The 26,884-nt window shown below is 42.0% G+C and overlaps 2 protein-coding genes across 2 annotated transcripts in view; one reads left to right on the top strand and one right to left on the bottom strand.

Annotated features, from left to right (window-relative positions):
• The window catches only part of nup210 (nucleoporin 210), a 55,881-nt gene that overhangs the window by 21,377 nt on the left and 7,620 nt on the right, over window positions 1-26,884 (top strand). The window contains exon 32 of the mRNA XM_046055537.1: window positions 311-531. Within this exon, the coding sequence (XP_045911493.1) occupies window positions 311-531 (221 nt within the window). The remainder of the gene's footprint in view (window positions 1-310; window positions 532-26,884) is intronic.
• On the bottom strand, window positions 4,393-11,906 carry lfng (LFNG O-fucosylpeptide 3-beta-N-acetylglucosaminyltransferase). Its single transcript, XM_046056123.1, has 8 exons — window positions 11,366-11,906; window positions 7,379-7,427; window positions 7,154-7,256; window positions 6,921-7,074; window positions 6,738-6,823; window positions 6,260-6,425; window positions 6,048-6,133; window positions 4,393-5,946 (listed from the first exon to the last, which is right to left on the bottom strand). The coding sequence occupies exons 1-8, from the start codon at window positions 11,771-11,773 to the stop codon at window positions 5,880-5,882; spliced, it is 1,119 nt and encodes a 372-aa protein (XP_045912079.1). The 5' UTR covers window positions 11,774-11,906; the 3' UTR covers window positions 4,393-5,879.

Below are 26,884 nucleotides of genomic sequence, written 5' to 3'. Positions count from 1 at the left end.
GTGTGGGGGCATAACTGAGGGTTGTGGATGAAAGGATTAAATGATAAATGACAGGAGCATGGGGTGTTGTAGCTAGTTCCACTTCTTTTTTCCTGAACCTAAGTTACAATAACTTAATGTGTATTGTGTTAAAGGATATGTTTACAATTTTTCAAGTCTGTCTTAAAATAATGCTGGCATGTTTAATATGTAATTCTGGTAGCTGTAACTGTCCATACTCTCGCTTTCTAGTACAAAATTGTCTGTAATTGTTTCCCTGTACAGTGTTTAAATAGATTAAAAACCGCTGTACCTCTGTTCTGTCCTGCAGAGATGACCTAGTGCAGGTGGGGATTGGGCCTGGTAACCACACTCTGACAGTAAGGACGATCAACGTAGGCCTCACTCTTCTTGCAGTGTGGGACAGTGAAAATGTGGGTGTGGCGGACTATGTTCCACTACCTGTCGAGCATGCTATCCACCCACATGAGGCCCACAGACTGGTGGTGGGGGATGTGGTTTGCTTCGCTGCCCAGTTAACCAGCTCAGACGGTGAGAGATCTACAGACATACTATATTGTGTATATGTGATCAGAAAATAACTGTTTTGAACAGAAAGAACAGCCCTAGTTATGTAATATCTACTTTGTGTTCTTCCACAATCTTTATGCAGTAGAATTTTATTTAATTTGTTCTGTGGTTAAGTGGAATCAGAAGCATATTTTCAGCACTTACAGTGCCTTGCGAAAGTATTCGGCCACCTTGAACTTTTCGACCTTTTGCCACATTACAGGCTTCAAACATAAAGATATAAAACTGTAATTTTTTGTGAAGAACCAACAACAGGTGGGACACAATCATGAAGTGGAACGAAATTTATTGGATATTTCAAACTCTTAACAAATAAACTGAAAAATTGGGCGTGCAAAATTATTCAGCCCCCTTAAGTTAATACTTTGTAGCGCCTCCTTTTGCTGCGATTACAGCTGTAAGTCGCTTGGGGTACGTCTATATCAGTTTTGCACATCGAGAGACTGAAATTTTTGCCCATTCCTCCTTGCAAAACAGCTCGAGCTCAGTGAGGTTGGATGGAGAACGTTTGTGAACAGCAGTTTTCAGTTCTTTCCACAGATTCTCGATTGGATTCAGGTCTGGACTTTGACTTAGCCATTCTAACACCTGGATATGTTTATTTGTGAACCATTCCAGTGTAGATTTTGCTTTATGTTTTGGATCATTGTCTTGTTTGAAGACAAATCTCCGTCCCAGTCTCAGGTCTTTTGCAGACTCCATCAGGTTTTCTTCCAGAATGGTCCTGTATTTGGCTCCATCCATCTTCCCATCAATTTGAACCATCTTCCCTGTCCCTGCTGAAGAAAAGCAGGCCCAAACCATGATGCTGCCACCACCATGTTTGACAGTGGGGATGGTGTGTTCAGGGTGATGAGCTGTGTTGCCTTTACGCCACACATAACGATTTGCATTGTTGCCAAAAAGTTCGATTTTGGTTTCATCTGACCAGAGCACCTTCTTCCACATGTTTGGTGTGGTGTCTCCCAGGTGGCTTGTGGCAAACTTTAAACGAGACTTTTTATGGATATCTTTAAGAAATGGCTTTCTTCATGCAGGTGCATTTATACGGAAACTTGATTTCACACAGGCGGATTCTATTTATCATCATTAGTCATTTAGGTCAACATTGGATCATTCAGAGATCCTCACTGAACTTCTGGAGAGAGTTTGCTGCACTGAAAGTAAAGGGGCTGAATAATTTTGCACGCCCAATTTTTCAGTTTTTTATTTGTTAAAAAAGTTTGAAATATCCAATAAATTTCGTTCCACTTCATAATTGTGTCCCGCTTGTTGTTGATTCTCCACAAAAAATTAGTTTTATATCTTTATGTTTGAAGCCTGAAATGTGGCAAAAGGTCGAAAAGTTCAAGGGGGCCGAATACTTTGGCAAGGCACTGTAGCATCAAAGCTAGCCCGGCTCTGTCCAAAAGATACAAAGTCTGCCTACAACCACATTTAGTGTCTCAAATGGTTCTTCCTCTCTGTCAAAGCTCTGTCCTCTGTCCAAACTGTCTCCCCGTGTGGGGCTGAGAACTTGGCCTCAGCTCAGGGTGTAAATTGAAATGCTAATAGCGTACCCATAAAAGCTCAGTCTTACTGTATTTATTATTCTGCAGCTGCTGGTATGGGAACAGACATAATTGCAACAGCAAACGTTAAGGAAAGATAAACAGTGGAAAACCACCAAAGGACAGTAATCACATATAACAACTGCCATTCATTCATTCAAAGTTGCTCACAGATGTGACAGATTGGTATGTTTGAAGGATTACTGATGCAGAGGGGTTACAAATGAGCTGGGGGAAATGCTTTTAGGCTAATTTAAATCTCATGCGCCCACTTCATTTCCTCTCCTTGTAATACTGCACATGCAGACTTCTTACTGAACCATAGCTGCCTTTTACTGATTTGAATGAATGTGATTGTGTACTAGTTATGACTTCTAACATTTACTACTGAGCTGTAAAAAAGAGTGAGAGACATTGAAAGGGAGACATTGTTTATTTATGTAAAAACCTTCCTCTTTTGTAGGAAAACATCAAACTGCTGCTGATCTGATTACTGTTTGCACGTGCCAATTTCATAATACAAGAGTTTTATGCTTAAGCCACATGCCTTCTTTTCCCATGGGTGCAGTGCCAGAGGAGGATCCCTCTCTTCCTCTTGTTAGCAAGCTGAGTGAAGCTGATCCACTCAACTGTTATAGCTTCCCATAAAACTGCTATGATTGTTCTATATTTTATACAATGTATGATTTGAAATTTCTGTACAGATTTATTGGAAACATTTCATGAGTCAACAGAGAGAGGAAAGAGGGTGCCAATGACAGATGTCTGTTTGAACATGAGATGTAGACACATAAAAGAAGCCATTTTTCCCACTATACATCTCTGGATGGCAAAGCTGTGATTATGGTTTGTGGTGGGGATGTTTGCTCCAAGTAATTTGTCTCCCATGCAAGGCTTTGGTGATGGATCTTCGGCTCGGTGTCTGCCAGAGTTCAGCCAGCATTCAGGTTGATTTTTAAAAAATTGTGTTTTATGCGCATAATCTCAGAAATTGCAAGTAATTTGGCTGAACTGTATAGTAAAATCCTTTCAGGCAGCTTTTTCAGACCAAAAATGAACACCTCCAAAAAAAAAATAGTCCATCATAAGTAAAAGTCCAAAAGGGCTTCAGACAGTGCTTATTATTATATATTATATATTCGGATTGATGGACAAACATGTAACATGCATCTTAATGTTGTAGCTGGCTACCGTGGAGCAAATTTTACCTATTTTATACATTGTTAAAAAAGCTTTAGCTACTGTATAAAACCTGATATTTTATATGATAAAAGTTTATTGAAATAATTAATAATTAGTAGAACACCTGTAAAATAAATGTAGTGGAGTAAATAGCAGTACTATCTAAAGTGTGAGACTGTGGGCCTCCCCTCAGACCAAGCTTAGAAAAACCTTACCGCCTTTTAGTGTAGTTCAATTTCTTGCATGTATATGGGGTCATGTAGCAGCTCCTTGATCCCCTATTGAGTTAAAATAAAATCGGTTTGTTAGAAACCCTTCATGAACATCACATTCACCTCAAGTCTCTGAGCCTCCCCTGACACTGTTTGTATTTGCCTTTGAGTAGTAGTAGTATCCTAGCATAAAATCAAATACTCAAGTACACGTGACAATTGTATATTAAAGGTACTTGAGGAAATGTCGCCTACTTTGCACCACTGATTTTACATTTATACGTCACACTTTTATTTGCTAAATCTTTTGCATATTTGCTTCCTGGTAGACAGTTCTCATCTGTCCTTAAAAGTAGCTAGTCTACCTACCAACACGTCTAAAGCTCACTGACGTTGTGACTCGTTTGTTAAATCAGTACAAAAACACTGTTTTATGGGGAGTTTTAACTACTAAATATTATATCTGCAGCTGCCAGGCAACCAGTGGAGACTCCAGGAAGTTACTGGTCCTAGCATAATGCCCCATAAAAGCGCAAAACTTTTTTATACTTCGTTTTTGTATGGATAAACAATAACAGTTGATTAGTGAGCTTTAGAGCTGCTTATAGACCAATTTTATTACCTCTGAACAGAGCCAGGCTAGCTGTTTCCCCGTTTCCAGTCTTTATGGTAAGCTAAGTTCACTGTCTGGCAGTAGCTATATTTAGCAAACAGACATATGGAGTGGTATCAAACTTCTCATCTAAAAAGAGAACAATGTTTCCAAAATGTCCTAATAACTTTATATATGGTTAGCTATATTAGTCCGGTGGGGCTGAACATTAAATGCATCATCTTGAACTTGGAAGGACAGTAAAATAAAAACATGACCAAATATGTAAAGTTTCTCAGTGGTTATGCACTTTTATTCAAAGTTTTAGGTCCCACCGTGGGTCCTGTGGTAGTTAATACCAGGATCAGCTCATAATCCCTGAGAAGCCAGAATTGGGAATGAACTGTTCAAACCCTCCAGATACTGGAGAATAAACCACAGTCATTTAACACCTTAAAACGCAGTACAAAAATCATGTCCAGGTCATTAAAAGCGTATGTAAACCACAACAGGAAAATAACATTCTAAACATTATACATCACTACTAATTTAAACATAGTCACAGTACACAATACTGTCTTCAAGATGTACAGCGTAACCCAATATGGGTAAGAGACAACACAGAGGATACGAACACCTCCATGTGGAAACACTGATGTTACTCTTGTTAAGTTCTCACCTCACAAGCCTCAACCAGCGGCTATTATGTGTAAATAAAGAACATTAATGTTAATAACATAGAGGCACATCAGTCTTTTGTGCAAACTATTACAGACTGTGGCTCAGATTACACACATGGTAATTATTTAGGTGGCATTGATTCATCCAAGCTAGAAGTCACTTTTTCTCCACTGTTGAGCTTTATGAGGTGAGCGTCTTCCCAGGAGCAAATATCAGTTCATTTGAAACTCAGCTGTGCAATTTTTAAAAATACAAAAAAAAATATTACAAAGTAATTCAAAAGCTGATTGTAACCCCAAATCAAAATCTCGTCCACTCATTTTTCCCTGATTGTTACAAATGCAAGGACTGTTATTAAATACATAAGAATGAATAGATATTAAGATTTTGAGGGTTATTAGTCTTTTTTTCCCCTAGTTTGCACACAAATCTGAAGCATGTCATTAAAAGATGTAAATTAGGTCAGTTTACCAAAAAAATATCAAAAAGGGAAAAGTGCTTTTGTCCTGATATACTTCAGATTTGGTCACCCAATGATGCATTTGGAAAGCTCAGTGTATTGGAGAAATAACGCTGTAAACTTAAAAGCACAACAATATCTTCATATTAGAGCATTTGTCCGGAGTCATTAGAGTTAAAAGATCTAAACAAAAATGCTTAAAAAAGCCAATTATATGTAATAAAAGCCAAAAAAGACATTTTTAAAAGCTAAAACAAAAAATAAATGTTAATGCAAAGCTGGCAAAAAGGCTTGAATATATGACAGTACATTCTATGAGAATTGCAAATACATTTACAAGCAACATATACATCACAAAGCTCAACTGATTGCCTGCAAAGCTTAACGCTGAAAGCTACTTCCTGCCGAGAGCTGGAGTCCTCCATCCCGAGCATTATGGGATGAGGTCCTAGCTCCGGACGGGAAGGAATAGTCCCAAGGCGGGCCGCACAGCAGCCCAGTAAAACTATTAAAGACCGCACAACTGCAGCAACAATACAGCAGCCGTGCAGTCTAATACCAAACACTGGTCCCCACGAGCCTTTCAGATACCGAGGCACGACGGGGACGAGGATGAGAAAGGAGCGGTCGCCCTAAAAGGCAACCTGAGGGGGACACCATGGGGTGTCTGGATACAGGAGACAGTGCACAGACCTGAACCTGGAAGACAGAGATAAGAGGGTTCGTGTTAGAGCTGCTGAAAGCTGTTGAAACTGAGATTAAAACTGTGCCACGTCATTAAAAACAAGACAGTCTCTCACCTTGATGGATCCTCCTCCACAGGGAAAGCCCCTTTCAAATTGATGATGTTGCTCTTGTTTTCAAACATCCCATAACTGAGAGTGATCTGGAAAAAGAAATAAAAGCATGAGCAACATAGAAAACACCACTGTCACACTGATTCATGACTTCATAAAAAGGACACTGGTTATTTTATTTTTGTTCTTTTAAAGATTAGCTATAAGCCTCTCACCTGCTTGTGTATCTCAGATCTTGACACTTGTTGCAGGTTCTCCAGGTGGGAGTGAAACAGGTTGCTGCGGGTCAGAGGAACCCCCAGAACCGACTCGATGATGTAACCGATGGTGCAGTCGTCAGGCAGGCGGATCTTCTCCGCTGTATTCATGAAGTGACCGCCACTGGACAGAGGAATAGACACCAGGTCAGAGTTGATGTAACACACCTACTGGTGGCCAAAAAGTGTATTATTCAATATTTCTAAACAGAGAACCTGGACAACCTTGCCCTCTTTGTACTTAGATAAGCTAATTATTTATACTGAACAAACAGTGGTGATTTTATTTTGCAAAGCAAACAAATATATTTCCTAAACGTGTTTCTTTAAACTTTTTTGACCATTGAGGCATTTTTCCTATTTTCATCTTCAAGACTGAGGTACAAATGTCTCTGCAGTACAGTAATAATACAGGATGCGTGTGTCTGTATCTTACCTTGCCCATGGGCTCATCTTCAGTGCCAGACCCCGGCTCACACAGAAACCTGCTCCTCCAGTAGCAAACCAGAAGTTTACTGGTTTCTGTAGGGGCGCAGAAAGAGTGTGTTAATATGCAGAATTATCTGACAAGTAGTCTGATCTTGACATTACGCAACAAAAGCAAGAACCTTCTACATACCATCTTATTGTCCCCCAGCCTCTCTGTGGCCTCGATGGGGCGGTCCAGGCTGGGTTTACCGAGGTACATGTCCTGGGTGTGGGGGTACTGGGACAGGAACTTCACCAGAGTCCGAACATTCACATAGTTGTCATCATCTACGTGACAGAACCACCTGAGAGGCAGAAACACAGGAATGATTAGATCCTGAGATATTCAGACTAATAAATGTAATGTAAATAAATATTACTTACTTTTTCCCAGACTCTATGAACTTGTCATATTCCACCGCCATCTTGCAAGACAGAGCTTGTCGGCTATGGGCTGCAGAGCAGTTGGTGTTGATTGCATGACTCCCTGTGGCAACAATGAAATAAGTAAAGATGACACCATCAATGGAGGCTCTGTGTATTTTAATAGGATATTTCACTGACGCAGAAAACTCAAAGCAGTATTTTTATGACCCTCATAAAACTTACCAATTTTCTTTTTTAGCTCCTCGTCTTCTCCGTCTGTGAAGATGTAGGTCTGCAAACAAACAAGGGAAATTACAGATAAGTGGACTTTTCTTTACAAACAAAACGACTTCGGATGGTCATGTGAAGCAGTCACACGATCAAATTCAAACAGTGTGTCCAAAGTCCTCCTTCCTCACATCCAGCATGGTGTGATTAGCATCAATCAACATGTCTTTTATGCAGTGGAAAACACATTGAGTTAAACAACCCCCTGCTCTAATAAAGGCCTTTTGTCCCACGTTTCACTCTCTCCATGGCAACTATGCTGCCGCCCCGAAGCATCGCAGACATAGAACAAAGCAGGAGGCAGACTGTCCGCCCCCACACACACACACATCCCATTCATGTATCCCATCCCCCGGCTGAGCCCCTTCACTCTGCTGGACCTGCTGCCGGGCTTCAATGTGTTGAATACAGCTAAAACAGTCGCATACAGATCTGACAAACCACCAACACAATCCTCTGTTTGCCCGCTGCTGAATGACTGACATACTCAAGAATCAACCCACGAGACTCCAGGCGCTTGTTAAATGTAGCAGTTAGTCATAAAAGGTGTTACCAACAAAGGGCACCTTACAGGAACACACTTTCAAAAAGGAGCAGGGGAAGATTAGACTCGTCTTTATGATAGCTTACACTGAGCAGGTGCAAGCTGCTGAATAGTGATGATGAAAAGGCTACCGGCTAACTGCCAGTGGTCTGTTTACTCTTCACCTCAGGTGAGGCAGCACCTGCCCAACATCACGCTACCTTATCTTCGCCACGTGTCTCTACACGCCAGGTCATGATTCCTTAACCCTCACTGACTGAGCACTTTTTGTCAACTATAACCCACATCCCTGCAAATTCTCTACCCTGCTGCTGAGCGATTTGTGCTCTGCATCTAGAAACAGGCCGCTGACTATTCTTTCAACTCCACTTTGCTTTTTCGGCACAAGGCAAAGTCTGCCTGAGCTGTTTGTGGAGCAAACTCTGGGCAGATGTTGCTGGATGTTAGAGCCATGAGCCTGTATTTATTTAAGGAAGAATGGTGAAGGGATCAGAGGCTGGTGCTGTTTGCATTAAAGCCCACTGAATAGACAGCCTAATCACCAAGGCAGCTGCCCGAGCTGTCAGGGCACTGACAGAAAGAGAGTGGGGTGGGGGTGGGGGGTCTCACTGGTGATTAGTAAATCGAAAACCGTGTGTGGCCATTCACCCCCAACTTCATCTCCTATCCTGCCCCCCTCTGGGCTACATACACGGCCAGAGCCTCTTGAATAGAACAATGCTGTGAGTTTTCATGCTGGGTAAAGTCTCCACTGGGTAAATTCTAAATATGTTTGCCAGCATTTGCATACAGCTGCAGGAGTTAACTAAAGAGAACCCACGCAGGGAAGTTTTTTTTTCTGTCTTTGTTCTATTACTGAAACTTAAAAGAACAGTTACTTTCATGGAATACTAATTCATACCAAAAAAAAGAAAAGAAAAGCTGCCTGTGTGTGAAGCAGAGATAAGAGGCAAGGGTGCACGGGGTGAGGAGAAGAGGGAGATGAGAGCGGGGGGGGGGGGGGGGGGGGGGGGGGGGGGGGGGGGGGGGGGTACACTCCTGACCACAGGAAGGCCTGGCACAGCCCTGTCTGAGCTGAACGTGGTGCCTGGCTGGCTGTCTCCAGCTCCACAGGAAGGAAGGGCATCAGCCTCCCCTCTCTCCATCAACCACTTCCACCCTGACTCTTTCGCCCCTTCAGAAATTCAAAGCATTGTCCGCCCTTTTTGTCTGGGCAAATGTGCATGTGCAGCGGGACAAAGTGTAGCAAAAGATGAGTTAAATGGCAATGCAAACAGTGAGTCTCTGCCAAAGTTCTCTTCTAAAACAACAGATTTTTAAAACCAGGCTGTCCTCTTCAATGACCACCACCCACTTTCTGACCACTTGTACTTCACTACTCTACAGTGAAACCATCTGATTAACTCAAGTAGAGTGCCATGGGTTTTTTTCTGAATGCTAAAAGCACTCACTGTTGGAGTTCTTGTCATACTCTTAAGAGGGGAATGCATGCCACAAAAAGAAGATGTTGGTGCCAGCTGCAAAATGAATTTACGCTCTGATAAAAGCAGCTAGAGTCAGCCAGTTTTACAAATCTATTCACTGCTGATCTACACTCGGGACGTACTGTGATCCATTTTGTTCTTTTGGTTTATTACCCTGCTCTCGGTGTGAAGATATTGCTCCAGAGTGAATAATGGGGAAACAATAGAAAACAGAAGGAGGTACTGTATATGAAAAAGTTATGAAATTACTTAAGAAAAAGTGGCTTTCTGTTTCAAAAGCACCAATTCACAGATAACTGAGTCTGATATTTATTAGCCACAAAAGGGTAACCTTTTACATAAAGACACCAACTGGTTGGATTTACAAAAATGCTATTTATCCTCTGAATGGGCTCAAAGATTAGGAATGCCACAGGCACTATTGCGTCAACACAGCTATCACAGAGATTATCTACCTCCCTGTTCTCGTGTAAACAGCAAGAGATAGCATCTGCATACAAATAAAGAGATCTAGAAAAATAACAGCAGTCAGAAATAAAAAAAATCTTAATACTTGTCCCTTGTGGCCACTGCTACAAAAGCAAACCAAACTCCACAGATGTTCATCAGCTGAGCGTGAGAATCAAACCTGAACATGGAGGATGGCCATATGTACATGGTGGGAACTCAGAGCATCATATGGCTGGCATTACGGCCATCCTTTGTTCGGTCTCTCCTGACCACCTGTCACCCTTCCTCCAGGAACTCCCTCTTGCATTGTGGGCTCAGCCTGTCCTTTTTGTCCACACAGCCACCCACCAGCTGCCTGCCTATAAGCCCTGCTGCTAACTCTGTCGGGTAGGTTAACTAACATCATCCAGTACAGTGATTACAACCAATTAGCATGATCATTACACATATAGGCAGATGTTGTAGAGCATGGTTTGGCCATTAAAATGAGCTATGCAGGTAATTGTGTCTGATCATGTGAGAGCCAAGTGATTGTGACAGCCTATTATTATCACAGCTTTCCTTGAGAAGGAACCTCGCCCTCAACCTGGTGCTAGAGAGAGACATGGTTTGAAGGAGAGAAAACCTGTGTGAGAGCACCTGAGGCAAAGAGACTATGAGAAAGCACATATGACACCTATAGGTGCAGGGTAAAATCCATTTGACTAGCAACTGTTTTCTCCACAATGGTCATGCATGTCTTTGTGCACCCTCTAAAGAAACTTGATTCTCTAGGCCACATTTTCATACTCAGCATGCTGCTTCCCAGCACAAACTTGCATTTAGATGCACCCCTTTGTCCCAGGCATCCCCTTAACGAAGCCCCCGTTTCCCCATCCCTCCAGTAAGCTTGACCCAGACTCAGCTCCCACGTTCCCATGGAGAGAGGGGAGACAAGGGGCTGGGAAAGCTTTTCTTTCCCCTTCAGAAAGACGCTTTGTTAGTCCTGGAAGGGGGACAGCGCTGGAGTCGGTGCTGTGAAGCATCCATTGCACCAGGGGCATTCACAGGGACACCCAAAAAGAGGAGGGATAATAGAGAGTGGGGAGAGAGGGGGGCTGAGAGAGGGAGAAGAGGGAGTTCTGAAACTGCTCCCTCCGTTCTCAGGGACATCATTTAGAGGAGAATAAAAACTGACAGAGCTGAAGAAATTCGGCATCCTTAACAGGGGCTGTGTGTCCATTTCACTGTGTCATCTGGTGACAAGGAGAACAATGCTGAACTGTAAGCAGCCATCACTTGCATGTGTACACTGTCTTATTGTTCAGTTCTGCAGCACAGGCTCAGCAACAATGACTTCAGTCCACAAACAAGCAGATCAGTTCTTAAAATCAGAATTTTTAACGCATTATTTAATATAGAGATGATTCTGCATGCCAAATGAATTAAACATAAATGGAATCGAAATTTGCAACATTGCCTTACCTGCTGCATATTTCTTGAGATCCATGTGTCTAGAAGCAGATTCAGCCTGGACTGATGGAACTTCTTGGTGGTCTTCACAGCGACGAATATGTCATCAGCGCTGATGTCCTCAGCTGGAGGCGGATCGGCGGTGGACGCAGAGGAGCGCGCGGGTTTCTCCACCTCCCTCCGTCCGCGGGTCAGTTTGGTGAAGTACGCTGAGAATCCTTTCTTCACCTGTGCTTCCCCGAGTTGTGCGCCCCCCTCTTCCTGCGCGGCATCATGGAGCAGAGAGCGCGCGTCTTCTCCGTTCGTCTCCTCATCCACCTGGACCCGGTGTTGCTGCACAGCAACCAGGAGCAGCAGCATGCAGAGACATGCTGTGCAGGCTACAGAGATGGCTGTCTTCTTTCCATTATTCTTCAACATGATTAAACTTAAAAAAAACCTAACAACTATGAATCGGCGCAACGAATCCCCAATGCAAAGTCCATGTGTTGTTTTTTTCTTAATAAAACCGAAAAGATCCGTCAGGGTGCATAGCGTAATCGCAAATAGGCGATTTGTTTCAAGGAGAAATATATAAGTTCCCATGCTGGCCACGCCTCATGGGAGGTCGTTGAATGAAGCATGCCAATCAGTGACGCAGCTGTGGGGCGTGGCTAAAGCTTTGTGCGCGTGTCTGTGTCACTTACAGATGTCAGTTTGTCTTTTACAGATAAAACAGAGTAAAAAAACGGACCCAAAGAAAACAAAAACTGCAGGTGGTGACGAGGAAAGGTGTGTTTCACACTGCACATGTATCATTCACACAGCGCTGTGACTCTCCTGGAAAAAAAGGTTTATCCTCCAGATCTAAATTTGCAATCAGACTTTAGACTTGTGAAGCTATTTGAATCCAGCCAAGTGTGAGCTGGGTGTTCACTAGAGAAACAGCCTCTATTGTTCTTCACTGACCTTGTGGGGACTCTAAACAGTTGGCCATTCCCGAACACTTGTTATTCAAATTCTGGCCTTCACAACTGAGTGCCTTCTGGTGCTGGGACGTTGACCAAAAGACATGAGCTCCATTTAGACCAACATGCAGCTGGTGGAGCTCAGTAACCCCTCAACTCCCAGCAACCACCAGATTTATACATTTTAGTGTCAAACAAATGTCTGGTTAAATAGAGATCTTAAGTTTTAAATTTTGGTTCAATCCAAATGTCCTCACCCTGATGCATTTAACAATTTCCAAAGTATGAAGATAAACCATTAAGGCAGCTGAAAACACAGACAGAGAGCCCCTTAAAGTCTGTAATACATTTTCATCACATCATGCTTCTCTAGTTTACTCAGTTTTTACTGGCAGTTGCACTGAAAAAAAACTGTTTTCCAAATGTTTGGCAGACATTTTCCACTGCAGGTGTTATTTTCTTTTTCATTTGGGGACACAGGACGTAAGTTACCTCTCTGCTTTGTTGTTCCTGACAAGGTCTTTTGTTCACCTTTTAAAAGTGTGCATAGCAAGGCATCTAAAAGCAAGTGTAAGAGACCAGGCAGAGGGGGTTGTCTCTGTGGCCTTCATTCTTCTCTGATCAACCGCCTCTTTCTGCTGGGCCTGCAGGGCATTTGTCCCACCTCGACTCCTTTTGGTCCTTTTGGACTTCTGAAAACAATGTCAGTTGTTAAAATGGCAACTGAATGAGTAAAGCTCTCCAGTTGTATTAACGCCAACCTCACCCTCGATTCACAGTTTATTTCAGCCCTTTTCTCCCTCCACTGATAGAGGACGCTTTGTTGTTCCTTTTGAAATCATCATCTTTTACCCCCCCCCCACACCACCCCCGCCCCCCCCCCCCCCCCCCCCCCCCCCCAGTCTAGCAGTACAGCTGAATACAAGCGAGATTAAATTCAGTTTCTTCAGACAAGCCCACTTCCTCACTATAGTCCCCACAAACCCACAAATGGATGCCACAATGTGCTTGATTTCCGCCCCTGATGACATCAGCATCCTGAGAGAGAGCCTCAGTCGGATGGTAAAATTAAAGGACTGCTTTTACAAAAATGATTGCAAATGACGTTCACATAACAGATATCCATCCAGCATGCACTGTGACTAGAGTGTCACAACATCAGAAAACTGTCCAGAAAACATCAATAGAGCACTACTCTTTTTATTCCTTGGTACACACCACGAAAACCAAAAACACATGTGCACACTCAGCTCTGTAAGATGTCAGCTATAACTTGATACTCTGCATAGTGTATATAGATCCAACTTGTTGAAAAAAAAGCCAACATGGAAGACATTAGCTCAAAGCCACATCTCTCTTTTCATCTTTCATACTGTTACCATTTATTTTAGATTTCAGTGTCTGTTTAACATTCTTCAGGATGGTTCCCTAAATGTTTCTGCTTGTTGGAGCTTTTGTTTATACTGATTCAAATATGTATCCACTAAATTCCAGTCTTTTATATTTTAATCTAAGACGTGGCTGTGCAAGGCCAGCTAGCTGAGTCTTTCATCTCTTGCACACTAAACTCAACACAACAACTCAATATCTTTCTCCTTTACTGTTTCTTAATTTCAATTTATATCCATATTTCATTCAGTGGTGAACTGTCTGAGGGGTAGGGGGTAAAAAATTACCTCACCTCTGTAATACAAACAGCCTAAATGACCCTGCATCAAGTTTTCTCCACTGCAAGGATACCCTAGAAGGCACTTTGTCACGTTTTCTTGCACATTGGGCCACTTAATCTTTATCATCTATCATAGAAGCACACTTTTGATTGATGCAATTGCAGATTGTAACAACGGTGGAAAAACATCGTACAGGAACTTAATAAAATCAAACAATCATTTGTCATGAACTCAATGTAAATATATATGTTTTATCATTCTCACATTAATTTAACTAAAAATGTTGATGAATGAACTACAATGAACAGTCAACTAAAGAAACAAGATTAGCATATTAGCAGACTTCCGGTCATGCATTGTTAGAGAGTTAAAACTCTCCAGGGATCCTTTTTTTCATTTGTTTCTTGTCATTAGGAAAGTCAGTAATGTCTCTGTGTAAGTGTGAGCAAAAAAGGCCAAATGAAATAAGACTAGATTAACTACCCTCTGAGGATCAGTGGCTGAGAGCTGAGCGGTGGGATCAATCTTCAGTTCTGTTTATTTTCCCAGTATGGACACACTAGCTCTGATGGGATTACAGGTCGCACCAGAAGTGAGAGCCAGGGGACCAGGCGTCCTCCTCAGAACTCGGTTTTAGTTTCCCTCCTCATGCAACATTAGAGGAAGCTCTCCAAGGACCATGATAGAGAGACAAATAAATACGGCCCGTTTTTATTGATCTGCAGAGAGTTCCCATAAGTCTGAAAGGAAATCCTTCAGGTAAACACAAAGGTAAAATAGGGCAAAAGACTGGATCTTTAGACAAGACAAAGGAAAAGACAAAGTCAAAAATTACAATGCAAAAGGCTGAACTTGTTTTTCTTTCCACAATTAAAAAATATTCCATTTTAAATGAAAGACTTAATTAAAGGTACATGAGTAATATCAACTAAATGTATGTAAAGGAAAAGTGCTTGTTACAAAATAATGGGTTTATTATGACTTGTGTATCTATGTGTTAAACTATTTTACATGCTGTTGGGTGGTCTACTTTATAACATTATATCACATTTTATGAGCTCATGTGTTTGTGTGTGAAATCTTAATTTGTAAAGTAACTGAAGCGGTCAGATAAATGTAGTTGAATAAAAATGAAGAATTTGTAGTAGATATAATGTAACATGTAAAGTACTTTACAAGTACAAATATCAACAATTTGTAAAAGTATCTAATTACTTTCCACCACTAGTATCATGACCATTACAAAACTTATGCAACATTAATAGAATCTCAAGATTCAGTAAGCACAATACATGTCAAATGTTTATTTTCTGTCAAATTTGATGCTTTTGTTAGACTAGATTTTACTGTGCAATGAAAACAATGTATACTCAAATTTTGTGATTAAGCTTTTTTTCTAGATCAAATAGGAGTTGATAAAAAACAAAATTAGCTTAAATGTGCATTGTCACAAAGCTGACAGGAAGTTAATGTTTGAGACACATGGTTTTCACAGAATGGCAATAAAATATTGACATGCAAATACATATAAACTGTAACACCCCTGTTTAGCTCAGAATTGACCAGTCAGTGGTGAAAAATCAGTGGGGCAATAACAACTACAAGTCTTGTAAAATATAAACCTCAAATTTTATTTATACATTTAATTAAATAGACAAAAAAAACAAGACCGAAGCTAAGAAAGTTAAAACTCAGTTCAATGGGGAAAGCTCAGGGTCAATTAAATGAATGGAATTAAGTTATTTGCAGCTGGGTGTGCTCAACTTCCTTTCCCTGCCAGGACTGGTCTGCTGCTGTTGGGGCCTCTGGTCAGTGGCTCTGCTGTGGGGCCTCTGGTAACACCACTAAGTGGCTGTTGCTCTACACCATACTACTCTCTAGACTGCAACCCAGCCGTGTGCCACACTATCTTGGATACCAGCAGCAGCCTCAACACACTGTACACAGGAGACAAGCGGAAACTCCTTTTACACAATAGCAGTTTACAGACATACCCACCCTGCATTCCACACGACAGACACTGCCACCAACCCATTTAACATATGCCCTGGGAAAAAGACATTCAACATTATCACATGCAACAAATCTGTAGGCCTATACACAGAAGACAAGCAGAAACTCACTGACTCTAGATTGGAGGTCACGTCCAAGCACACCTGTCAACCATCAGTCCATCCCCATGCAGTCAACCCATGTGAAGCCACACCCACCAAACACACACACACACTCTAGGTGCTCACCCATCACACTATCACTGCACTCAAAATCAGGCCGATACAGGTCCACCTTGTTACAATACCATATACAGTATATGTCCCTGTATGAGTATGTTGCTCCAGTTTTTATTTTCTGCGGCAAAAATTATTTTATTTTATTTATTTTTTCTTAAGCAGCTTGATTTTGTTCAACTGTAAATTTTTAACTAGGAGCTGAGAAGTGTCAGGTTATATGCTGGCATATACATACATTTCCTTCTATTCAATAATAAGATCTATAAACCATGTTTTATTTTTGATGATCTATGAACCAGCCTTGGTAAATCAGATCAGTTTCTGTCATATGCCAATCTTCTTTGTTTCACAACAGCACAGACTTCCCTTCACTGTACAAACCCACTTATTGTTACTGGAAACAAGATATTCACTGGAGACCCTTTAGGTTTATATTTCCACTAAGAGCTCAATAAACTCAAGGGACCTCTAAAAGCTGCTGACAAGTTTGAGTTATTCCATATTATAATGTAAATTTTAGGAGGTTGGTAGTATTTCCAAAAACAAGGCTGTGAAAAGGTCCTTGTGTAAATGTAAAACTTTCCCAACCAATTCACAATCTCTTTTTGTTTGTGGCCTGTAGCTCTATCTTGCTGGAGCATACAATGGGAGTTCCAACAGACAATGAAAAGACACTACAGTCATTGAGGTACTTTTAAATAGTTTGTTTTGTCCTCCCATCAGAGCCATTCTCATTTAAATGTCTCATATGTGTGAACCATTGCAGAGGTGGTGTGCATAATTTGATTTGTTTTTCTCTGTAATTACAGGACATTATATGTAAGGAGTTTGTTGTAATTGCAAAATCACCATGTCAGAGTTAGTTGACTTGTGAATTTTTGGAGGATGTATCAATAGCAATGAAGTTTACTCTAAATTTCTTGGCTAAATAAACAAGACCAGCGCTCGGAGGCTAGGGAGATCTTTGCTGCTGAGGAGAAAAAGACATGACTCTGCAGATCCAATGAAAACAGGAACTCATGGCCGCTGGTTCATGTCCTATTTTAGAGTGGCCCCCCTGTCATAATTGTTCTCTTTTCACCTTCCTCTCCATAACCAGGCGAACACAGGCTATTTGCATAACTGTTCAGACCTGCTCGTCACCCCCTGCTCCTGCCCTACTTCCACTCTGTCAGCCTAATGCTTCCCAGCACTCTCTCTTTGTGCCGACTCTTGTTGTTCTGGGAACATCAAATGATCGACACGTTAAATTGGGAGGACTCTAGTCTAGTCTAGTCTTAACAGCCTCGCAACTGTGGCTCCAAACAGAAATGCATTTAGTGGGACGGCCCAAATTAGGAACGATGGGGGAGATTAGCATGGTTTCCTATTTGTTGTCTCTTTTCTCAGTGAGGGCTTTATGTTGTGGAGCATGAAGAGATGCAGAGATATGATCTGTGTGTATTATGGTGGAAGAATAGGGCTGTGGGATCTGATACTGTGAAAATGACAGAGCAGTCTGATGTGTCAGACTCTCACGGGACTGCTGGCAGAGTGGAGCAGCAGCGAGAGAGGCTCCGGGGGTGAAATCCTGAGGTTACACTCTGGGAGTGTTATGTGGGTGTTACAGACACATTGTGATCTAGAACCTAAATTGTGCACCAACAGTCTGAAATGAAGTGAGATGTTAAGTGCAAAGGGACTACAACCATTTCTTAACATCTCCATTTGGATAAAACTGGTTTCACACCATACTGTGAGCGGGTATAGCTCAGTGGTAGATCATTTGACTGCAGATCAAGAGGTCTCCGGTTCAAATGTGGATGCCCCTTTGACTTATGCAGGAGTCAAATGTTTACAGAAATGACTTCATCAGAAAGGATTTAATAAGCAACAAACTCACACTTAATAGTGTCCTGTTACTCGATCTGTTTAGAAATGTCCAAACCACTGTGACCTCCTTGCTTCCTGGGCCTCTAGGCTTTGTTGTATCTCCCAGCGGCCTGAAAGGAAACTATTGCAAACATTCCCCATCAGTAAAGTCCCGAATATTTCTGAGATGCTCGATGACCCCATCATCCGAAGCTTTATCATAATATTCTCGTCTCTGGATTTTAATGCAGGTTTGCTCTGCAGCCGAGGGTTTATTAGCAACCATTACGATTAATAATTTTCATACAATTGCAGTTAATAATCCTCCTTCAATTTCACAGTCTACAAGATTTCATCCATTCACTTATTGTTTTCAAGACTCATGTGGATTTAAGTTCATGTTTTTAAGCGGAGCAGCGAAGTTTAGTCATGGCTTGTTGTTTAGCAAGAGTGAGCTCCACAGGGAACAGGGTGATATACAGCAACATGGGAGGCCAGACAGATTAGGGAGACATGATAATGAAAAGCAGATGTGTCTGTAGGGCAGTTAAATTACTTTACTGCATTGTGAACAGTGAGAGACAATATAGTGAATGCTGGCTAATTGTCAAAGACACTGTGGTAATTGATTGAACATACAATGTTTAATTTAAACAAGTTGGAACAGATGTTTTTCCTTTTTGCAGTACTGTCCGTAAAAGTAGCAAACCTATCTTGTCTTTAATGTTTCCTCATTTGTCTGTGATAGCTCATTATTTTTCCAGCTTTGAAAACTGTTGTTTATTTCATGATCCGTTAATTGCTATTAAAATCAGGGTACTGGTGTTAAATGACAACAGGAGGACTAGGTATTAAAGGATAACAGGGCCAAGCAGGGGTTGCCACATGGCATATATTGGACATACCACCTGCCAGGATTTCCAAATACACAAACACACACCTTCTTACCAGTTGTCCAACCTGGTCAGCTGAGGGAGTCCGCTCTTTTTGTTACTGGATTAATTCCTGGCACCAGCCTTGGCCCATCTCCAGCCTGGGAACAAGAGCAGCTTCCATCCCACAGAGCAGCAGTTTATCCCTTGTGGTGGGTCCAACTGGGCTGATCCTCTCATATTAAATGGATTAGCAGAGGCCTTATTCTACTGTCAGGAGCTCATGAAAAGAATAGGGATTAATGTAACGCATGTTGGCATTTTTTTCTGACAAAATTTCCAACTCTAAATGTAAATCATGAACTCATTGAATATAAATCTTCTAGCCTGGCAACAGGGGCTTCTAAGATGAGTGAATCTGAAGTATTTCTGCACACTAGTGTTGGAAACTTGATTCGCAGCTGACCTCTGAGTATGAGCCAAGTTTAGCTCCTGTAGTATCCGTGGGAAACTGTAGAATTAGCACTGCTTACAAGCCTTTTGATTTCTCATGGGATACATCCAGGTTAGACCAGGACCTAAATGCTGCATGGCATGACTCGGATAAAAGAGATCATATTACAGATATCAGGAAAGGTTCATCCATAAACATCAACTACACACCAAACTGCATGTATTCTCAGACACATTTCCCAATGCCATTGCTCTCTTTAGCTGTACCACACAAGCCAAAAGTCATTGCATGCACTCTGGAGTTGCCCTGTATGAAGGCCGCACTTCAAACGCAGATAGTGTTAGATCTTATGCTCTGCCAGTCTGTGAGTAGATGGATGGCAGGTGCTCCTCCCTGCCTGCGCTGGTGTCTTAATCTTCTTCAGAATGTAGCCAACCCCTCATCCTCACAGGCTTCCAAACGGGCGCCACAGTAATCACGCTGTTTAATAGGAGGCCGTCTGTGGCCGAGCCCTTACACCACAACACATGTGCTGAGATCAGGCTGGGCACAAACAACCCTGACCCCGGATCAGCCCCCAGACACACAATTTTTTTTTCAGTCTTAGCGTGAATTCTTACAAAGTGTTTTTGATGCAGCGTAATGCAGTTGTTCTCCAACCTTTTCTGACCTCTGTTTGGAGGTCAAAAAACGTTCAAGCCCCCCGACTCCAGCAAAAGTGGATTTCATTTTCATCAGTCATTTACAACACAGGCGATTGAAATAAAACAAAAGATTCAGGTTAGCAAAATAGCCTTGCTTGCATCAGAACCCTTTTTTTTGTTTATGTCACCACATGAATCACATTCATGCAACTTTAGGTCTGCTCAACATTCATGCCCACCCTGCAGGAATACTAAATTGACCAAAGCCCATAAACCCTGTTTTTATCTTCCTCTATTATTCTCATACTTACCCCTTACTCCCCACCTCCCTCACATCCTCCCTGCTAGCCTTCCTTTTGCTCATCTCCACCCCTCCTACCTTCCTGCCCCTTAGCGAACTTTCACTCAAACTGTCTCTAATTACGGTGTAGGGTGTAAGGATTTCTGTAGTAAATTTAAAGTTGCAGATAAAAGCCCGTCTTCTAGAGCATATCTTTCCTTGTGGAGTGTCGTCTGGCCACATCTTAGAAGTAGGGACAGTTGCGTTTTTCCATACCGTGAGAATTAATTTCTTTGTCAATATGAGGCAGTAAGAGAGAAAACACTGCTGTGCTGTGTTTAGTCTTTTGAATGTCTCAGATATGCCGTGAATGATAAGCAAAGGCTCTGGCTCAATCATAACCTCAGACATGATGCTGCAGAACGATTGTACCTTCAGACACAGAACAAAACTATGAAGGAGGGCTGCCACTTAATTTATCACACATAGGTGACACCTAATTATGTCTCTTTGGAGTAATGGAGCCTGTGTATACTTTTTAATTGGATGAGGCAATTTCATGCATTATTCAAACAGATATGTGTATTCTTAAGGCTCTCTTCCCAGAGGTCATCTGAAATTGATTTGCCAAGCTCGTCTTTTGACTTGGACTTCTAAGTTTCAGAGCAAGTTGAACTTATTGATAAAGATTGATAAAGTATCATAGATGTCGAAAATCAACTTATTTTCATTTGGTGACATTTTCAGACAGTTTTCTATTGTTGATTGCGCGTCAGTCTCAGAACCTTATAAATATTCCCAATGTAATCCCTGACTTGTAAATAGCGGAAGGAGTTGTTATTCCCCAGTCTATATTTCCTCCCTAGTTTTGTGAAGGAAGCAAAGACATCTTCTATATATAAGTCTCTGATACAATGGATGCCTATTCTGCTTCATGTAGACAAGAATCCATCAGGTTAGAGGGGACAAAGGTGGGACTCATAGCAATGAGCAGCACTAGGGATTAAAATTAGACATGTTTCCAAGTATGAATCAAACTATGTATGATAGGGTTGTTATTAAACAACAGCTTGTTAGTGGGGCTAGTAGAGTTGCACCTATGGAGTATGGGTAACAGTCCTCACGCTCCATCTTTAGCCAGAGGCAATAGTGATGAGGTATCCAGCCAGAAAGTGAAGGTCTTAAACAGCCAGGCCCAATTAGAGAGCACAAAACTGCGGGGGGCTTATCCTCCCTCAAGCCTATATAGATGTACATTTCTTGGGAATCTTGACTTGAAGTCAACAATCTCTGATCGCGAACTGCTGACGAACAAAGTTACACCAAAACTTCTACTTTAGATTTTCAAAACAATGAAAATGTCCTGCAAAGTTAGTGTTAGCTTATCATGGACATTGATTAGGCACTAAATTAAAGTTCAGTGAAGAGCCTCGCATGCATGTATATGTGTGTGTGTGTGTGTGTGTGTGTGTGTGTGTGTGTGTGTGTGTGTGTGTGCTTGTGCATATGTGAATATACTTCTTGGGTGGGACTGACAGGTTACATATCTGTTTAAAACCACACACAGACAGAGTTATGTCTGCCCCGTCAGATTCCGACAGTCTTGGTCATGTGATCTACAGTGAGCCCCCTCTTGCTCAGCTGGAGTCAGACCAGTATCATTAAAGTCTTTGTAGTCCATTCAGCAAGGCAGGACCAGCCCCCGATTGAGGCCACACTTACTCACTGGTCCTTTCCCACAACCTCCAGGCACCTTGGAGGAAGTCATCCATGCAAAACTCCGCTCTTTGAATGTAGAGGTTGTCCCGGAGGTTGGCTGCTGCAAGTGCGGCTTTAGCAAAGCACATGCTCTCCTTTCACAGAGCAGCAATGCTGCCTATTGTATTGGGCCACAAGTGTCTCACAAGCAGATAGACAATGAGGAGGGACTATCTCTGACTACAGGAACAACTCACAGGATACGTTCACCTCACCAGAAAATTAACAAGCCCCTGTGTGTCAGCATCCTCCAAAAGATAAGAGACAGTGTATGCTTTACTGCAACATTAACATAGAACCATACTCCACCACAACTGATATCACAGAAGTAAAGATATCAGCAGCTGTCTGAGGAGTAATGACCTCTGTGACTGTTTTGACAGGTTGAATTTATCTCTGTTTTAACTGATGTAACTAGCTCTACAGGGCCTCTTAGAGATGTCAAAATAAGAGCTTAATATGATAAATGGATGAGACCACCTGATCCCTGGATTTACTCCGATAACCGCATTAGATGAGTCATTAGTGAGAGACAGTCTGACACACAAGGCAGCCATGCAGGCCTGAAAAATGTCAGGAAATCACCTGAATGTTTATTCATTTATTTTTATGTTTGAGAATTAATTTAATTTAATTTGTTTAATTAATTATATTTGGAGACTGGATGTAGCAGTGAATGCACAAGAACAAAACCGGACATATCTTGAACAGAAACCATGAAATGTTGTCATCGTGCTCCACCTCCTCCGCCATCTTCACTTCTTTATAAATAGCAGTGAGCCATCTTTAAATAGGACATTGTTTTGTCTATTGTCTTTCCATCCCTGTGCTGTCCTGATCACTGATGCTGAAGCGCTGCAGTAAACATCCTCTGACCCTTGTAACCCACCACTCCCACGGATGAAAACTCTAACCTTATGTTCTTAATCCTGAGATACACTACCCAGGCCCCTATGTTTTAGGAATGCGATAGAAAAATGTGGCCAAATGTTTCTGTTTCAAACGTAAGTTATTGGTTCCTATAATCATCCATCTCCTTTAGTGCATTTCGAGCCACCTGTTTTTATGCAATAAAAAAATGTTGGTGTACTGATAAAAGACAAATGTGACAAATTATAATGGAAACAGATTAAGTATACAAATCAGGACTAACATGATGTAAACGTCCACTGAAGCTTTTTATTCGTTTCAGGTTGGTCTGGGGCTCTTTAACTATTTACTCCATCTCATTTTTCCCCTTCTTCTGCACTGGTTCCTGGTACCTTACTGGAGAATTAGCGCCAACAGCTGTTATTCTCTATGTGCTCAATTGCTTATATATGCTTGTGCTAGGTTGTCTTTTTGCACATTTCAATTTTTTCTCCATGTTATGGCTTTTAAGCCGTGTGTCTTGTCTTTTGCTTGTGTGTCATCACTTTGATTGAAATTGTCGTTTTAGACCAAGGTTCCCTTTCATGAAACCACTTTCTTTGAATTTGAGATGTTATAAAAAAAGCACCAGCTATAGAAGCGGGAAATAAAACTTGCTAAACATGGTAAATCTTTTCAACATGATTAGGCTCAGCATCAGACTGTTTAAGAGGAGCCTTTTAAAAGGATGTTTAGGGGCTTGGAGCAGGGGGTGTGCTGGAGTGGTGGTTCCCCATTCATCCCATTATCCAGCTTACCATTTTTATTGGAGTGAAGGCAATCTATCAGGAGCCCCTATAGGTCCTTTCAGAGCTGAATAAAAGGATCACTGTGAACAGACCTGTCTGTGGGCTGCTCAGACATGGGAGACAACAGATGTGTTAAACATCGCCAGCTCCCTCACAATAAGCCCAGAGAGCAGAGCCTGCATGCTCTCTAATGGAGAGGCAGCTTTATGTTAATTGCTGAATGGAGTCGGTCAAAGCTTCTGCATGCTTTTAGTGAGCACCTTTAAGGAGGAATACCACATCATAAAGAAGACTTTCCTTCCTTCTACTTTCAGGAAAGAAAGAGCTGCAAAGAAAAATCAATAAATGTGTTACAAGATCTATAACCAAACTGCATCTTTAGATCCCACAGAGACGTGAGTGTAAAACTACAGACTTTGTTTCCAAAAAGGTTTGGAATATTTGGACTTCAGATTCAGCAGATTGATTCCCAAAGAATCAATCCAATCAAATTTTGAGTATTGATACTACTGGGTCAATATGATCAATACCAAAACAATGGATCCAGCCAATGTTTGACCCCATTCTGGGCCCCTGCATTTAAAGTTTTACTTAAGCAAAATGTAATTAAAGTGTAGTTTGTTGTTTATTATGTTGTCCTTTCAGATACAGAAATAAAGAATTTTAGTTTAATATTAGTTGTAATATTATTATTATAATTCAACATATTTTTGCATTAACATGTAGGCATCATTTTAATAAGCAGCATTGGCTGATAAGGGTGGAGCTGATTTTAACAATTTGGAATGAATGAATTAAACTTTAAGGACTACTTTACTTTAAGGAATACTTTATTCATGAAGAGTAGTAGTGGAATAAAAAGTACACACTGAAATGTAGTGAGATACAAGTGTAAAGTAGCAAAAAATGGATCTCAAGTAAAGTTTGAGAGTAAATGTATTTAGTTACTACATCACTGAATCAGAAGTCATTTTGGTCGTGGGTTTACTGGGTATTGGATCAAAACCAAATTCTGTGGTATCGCCCGGCCTTACTTCAAATGTATTTATATATGTTTCTTCAAAATTGCTTTATTTGGTTCTTGGTTGCAGGCGACAATAGAAAGCATGGCTTCCAGCATGATAGCAAACTGTGGGGGCCTGTTGCTGTTTGCATGCTTACCTCCTCTATTCCTGTGGGAATCAGGATAATCCAGGGAGATCACAGCTTTTTGTCAGAGCACAAATGTCTCCTACCTGGATGTTACACCAAGTTAAATGTTAAATACATTTAGCAACACACAGTGCAGCTTATATTAAAACATATTAAAATATCAGATAATTTGATGATTTGACCCAAACACAGAGAGGTATATTTCAACTTCTGAAGCCCAGAATCCTTCTATGACACTGAAGGAGGAGGAGCAAAGGTCCCTGCATCAAACCCCAGAGCCTAAACAATGGGAGCATGGCGTGGACAGCCCAAGGCGAAGCCATCTGCCACGGAGAGAGTGGAGTCCCTTTGTCAGCTATTGTGGAATGTGGAGGCAGATTGATGAGGGCTGGGTGATTCCTTTAGGGGCTGGTGAGGCAGCAGGCAGCACTGCAAACCACCGGGAACTCCCTCTCCTTCTGCCTCCGCACTCAGTAGTCACATGACGGAGCAGCCAGACGCTACAACCTGGGAATATGAAAAGGGAAAGTGTTTTGAGAACCTGATTTAGTTTTTTTTTAGAAAATTCATATCAGACGTTTTCTCAGCATTCACATTCCAATAAAAGACTTTAGCTTGAAGCAGGATGAGAGCATGTATTTTCCTCTATGATTCTTCTTAGTGAGTGTAAGAACATTTTCTCCTTTGCTGTGTTGTATAAGAATGTGATGCAGGGTGGAGCCCCGCCAGGTCATGCTAGTGTGTCCCCGGTTGGATGATGACCTCTCACCCTCTCAGCAGGTGTGTGTGGAAGGCCTTTATTGAGAAAAGCCAGTCCAGAAGCTCTCTGGCTTTTGGAGTGGGTGGGTTGGGGGTTGGAAGACAGGGCAGATGTTGTGTGTGAAATCCCCCCAGGGAAAGTGTGCCGCCACCGAGGGAAGGGGTCAGGGCAAAAGGGCAGATCTCTGACACAGCCAACACAACAGGCAACTCTGGTTTCCATGGCAGCATGCTGCATCACTAAGCCGTCTGTCTCTGGGACGTAAAATATGACTTTATGCTCTGGGTTCACTGACAAAATGAGCCTTTATTCTGCTTCTCATAGCAGACAAACCTCAGAATCTGGTTTAGAATCAGAGTCAGGATCAGATGTAGTTTCACCACATACATTTGCAGGCACCTGAAAATTTGACTTCTTGGTGAGATCGGTCCCAGGTAAACATGAAGACAAACAAACAAGCAGCTATTAAGTTTCAAGACTTCAATTTAAATTAGATATCAAAATCAGCTGTCCCTTGAAAGTGCACCAGTGGTAGAAACTAATGTACGAGACACTGCGTCGGTTACGACACTATGGGAACGCCTCTAGGAGAAGCAGGTCTGAACGTGAATGAAATCACTCCAATCCTATTGGCTTGTTGCTAGAACGGTAAGGTGTAACGGAATAACCGGAGGAGTATAAAGCACACCTGTACACACTCATCATTAGCTTAAACTATGAAGCAGGCGCTTCAGGCGGGGAGAGAGGTGCGGCGGGCCGACGCAGTGTCTCGTTCCCCTTCTCGGAGAACCAGGGTTACATACGTAACCCGAGACGTTCCCCTTCGAGGGAACTCGAACTGCGTCGGTTACGACACTATGGGAACGAGATACCCACTAAACCGTGCCGAAAACCCCGCCTGCCCCTGTGTGCAATAAAGTGGCACAACTAAGAGGAGAGCGCACAAGTGCCAGGTGCCGAAGGAAGGTCAAGACTGTAAAACTGAATGAATGTGTGCGGAGTGGCCCAGCCAGCCGCTAAACAAACATCCTGCAAAGAGGCCCCGGAAAGGAGGGCTCGAGAGGCCGCCATGCCTCTGGTAGAATGAGCCCTCACAGCCACAGGTGAAGGCAAACCGCGCACCTGATAGGCCAGGGAAATAGTCTGAACAATCCAGTTGCTAATAGTATGTTTGGATGCAGGGAGCCCAGCCCTGGGAGACCCAAAACACACTAGCAGCTGGTCAGCCTTCCTCCAACGGGAGGACCTCAGAGT

The sequence above is a fragment of the Micropterus dolomieu genome, linkage group LG08 (assembly GCF_021292245.1).
Source record: "Micropterus dolomieu isolate WLL.071019.BEF.003 ecotype Adirondacks linkage group LG08, ASM2129224v1, whole genome shotgun sequence".
Classification (NCBI taxonomy): domain Eukaryota; kingdom Metazoa; phylum Chordata; class Actinopteri; order Centrarchiformes; family Centrarchidae; genus Micropterus; species Micropterus dolomieu.
Note: the sequence above shows the minus strand (reverse complement) of the source record. Positions and strands in the feature narration are given on the sequence as shown.

Excerpts from the sequence above, each read along its gene's own strand:
- lfng (XM_046056123.1), bottom strand. The coding sequence starts at position 11,773 with ATGTTGAAGAATAATGGAAAGAAGACAGCCATCTCTGTAGCCTGCACA. Across the intron at positions 7,428-11,365 it reads TCTCAAGAAATATGCAGCAG|ACCTACATCTTCACAGACGG; the intron begins GTAAGGCAATGT and ends GTTTGTTTGCAG. Across the intron at positions 6,426-6,737 it reads AAGATGAGCCCATGGGCAAG|TGGCGGTCACTTCATGAATA; the intron begins GTAAGATACAGA and ends TCCTCTGTCCAG.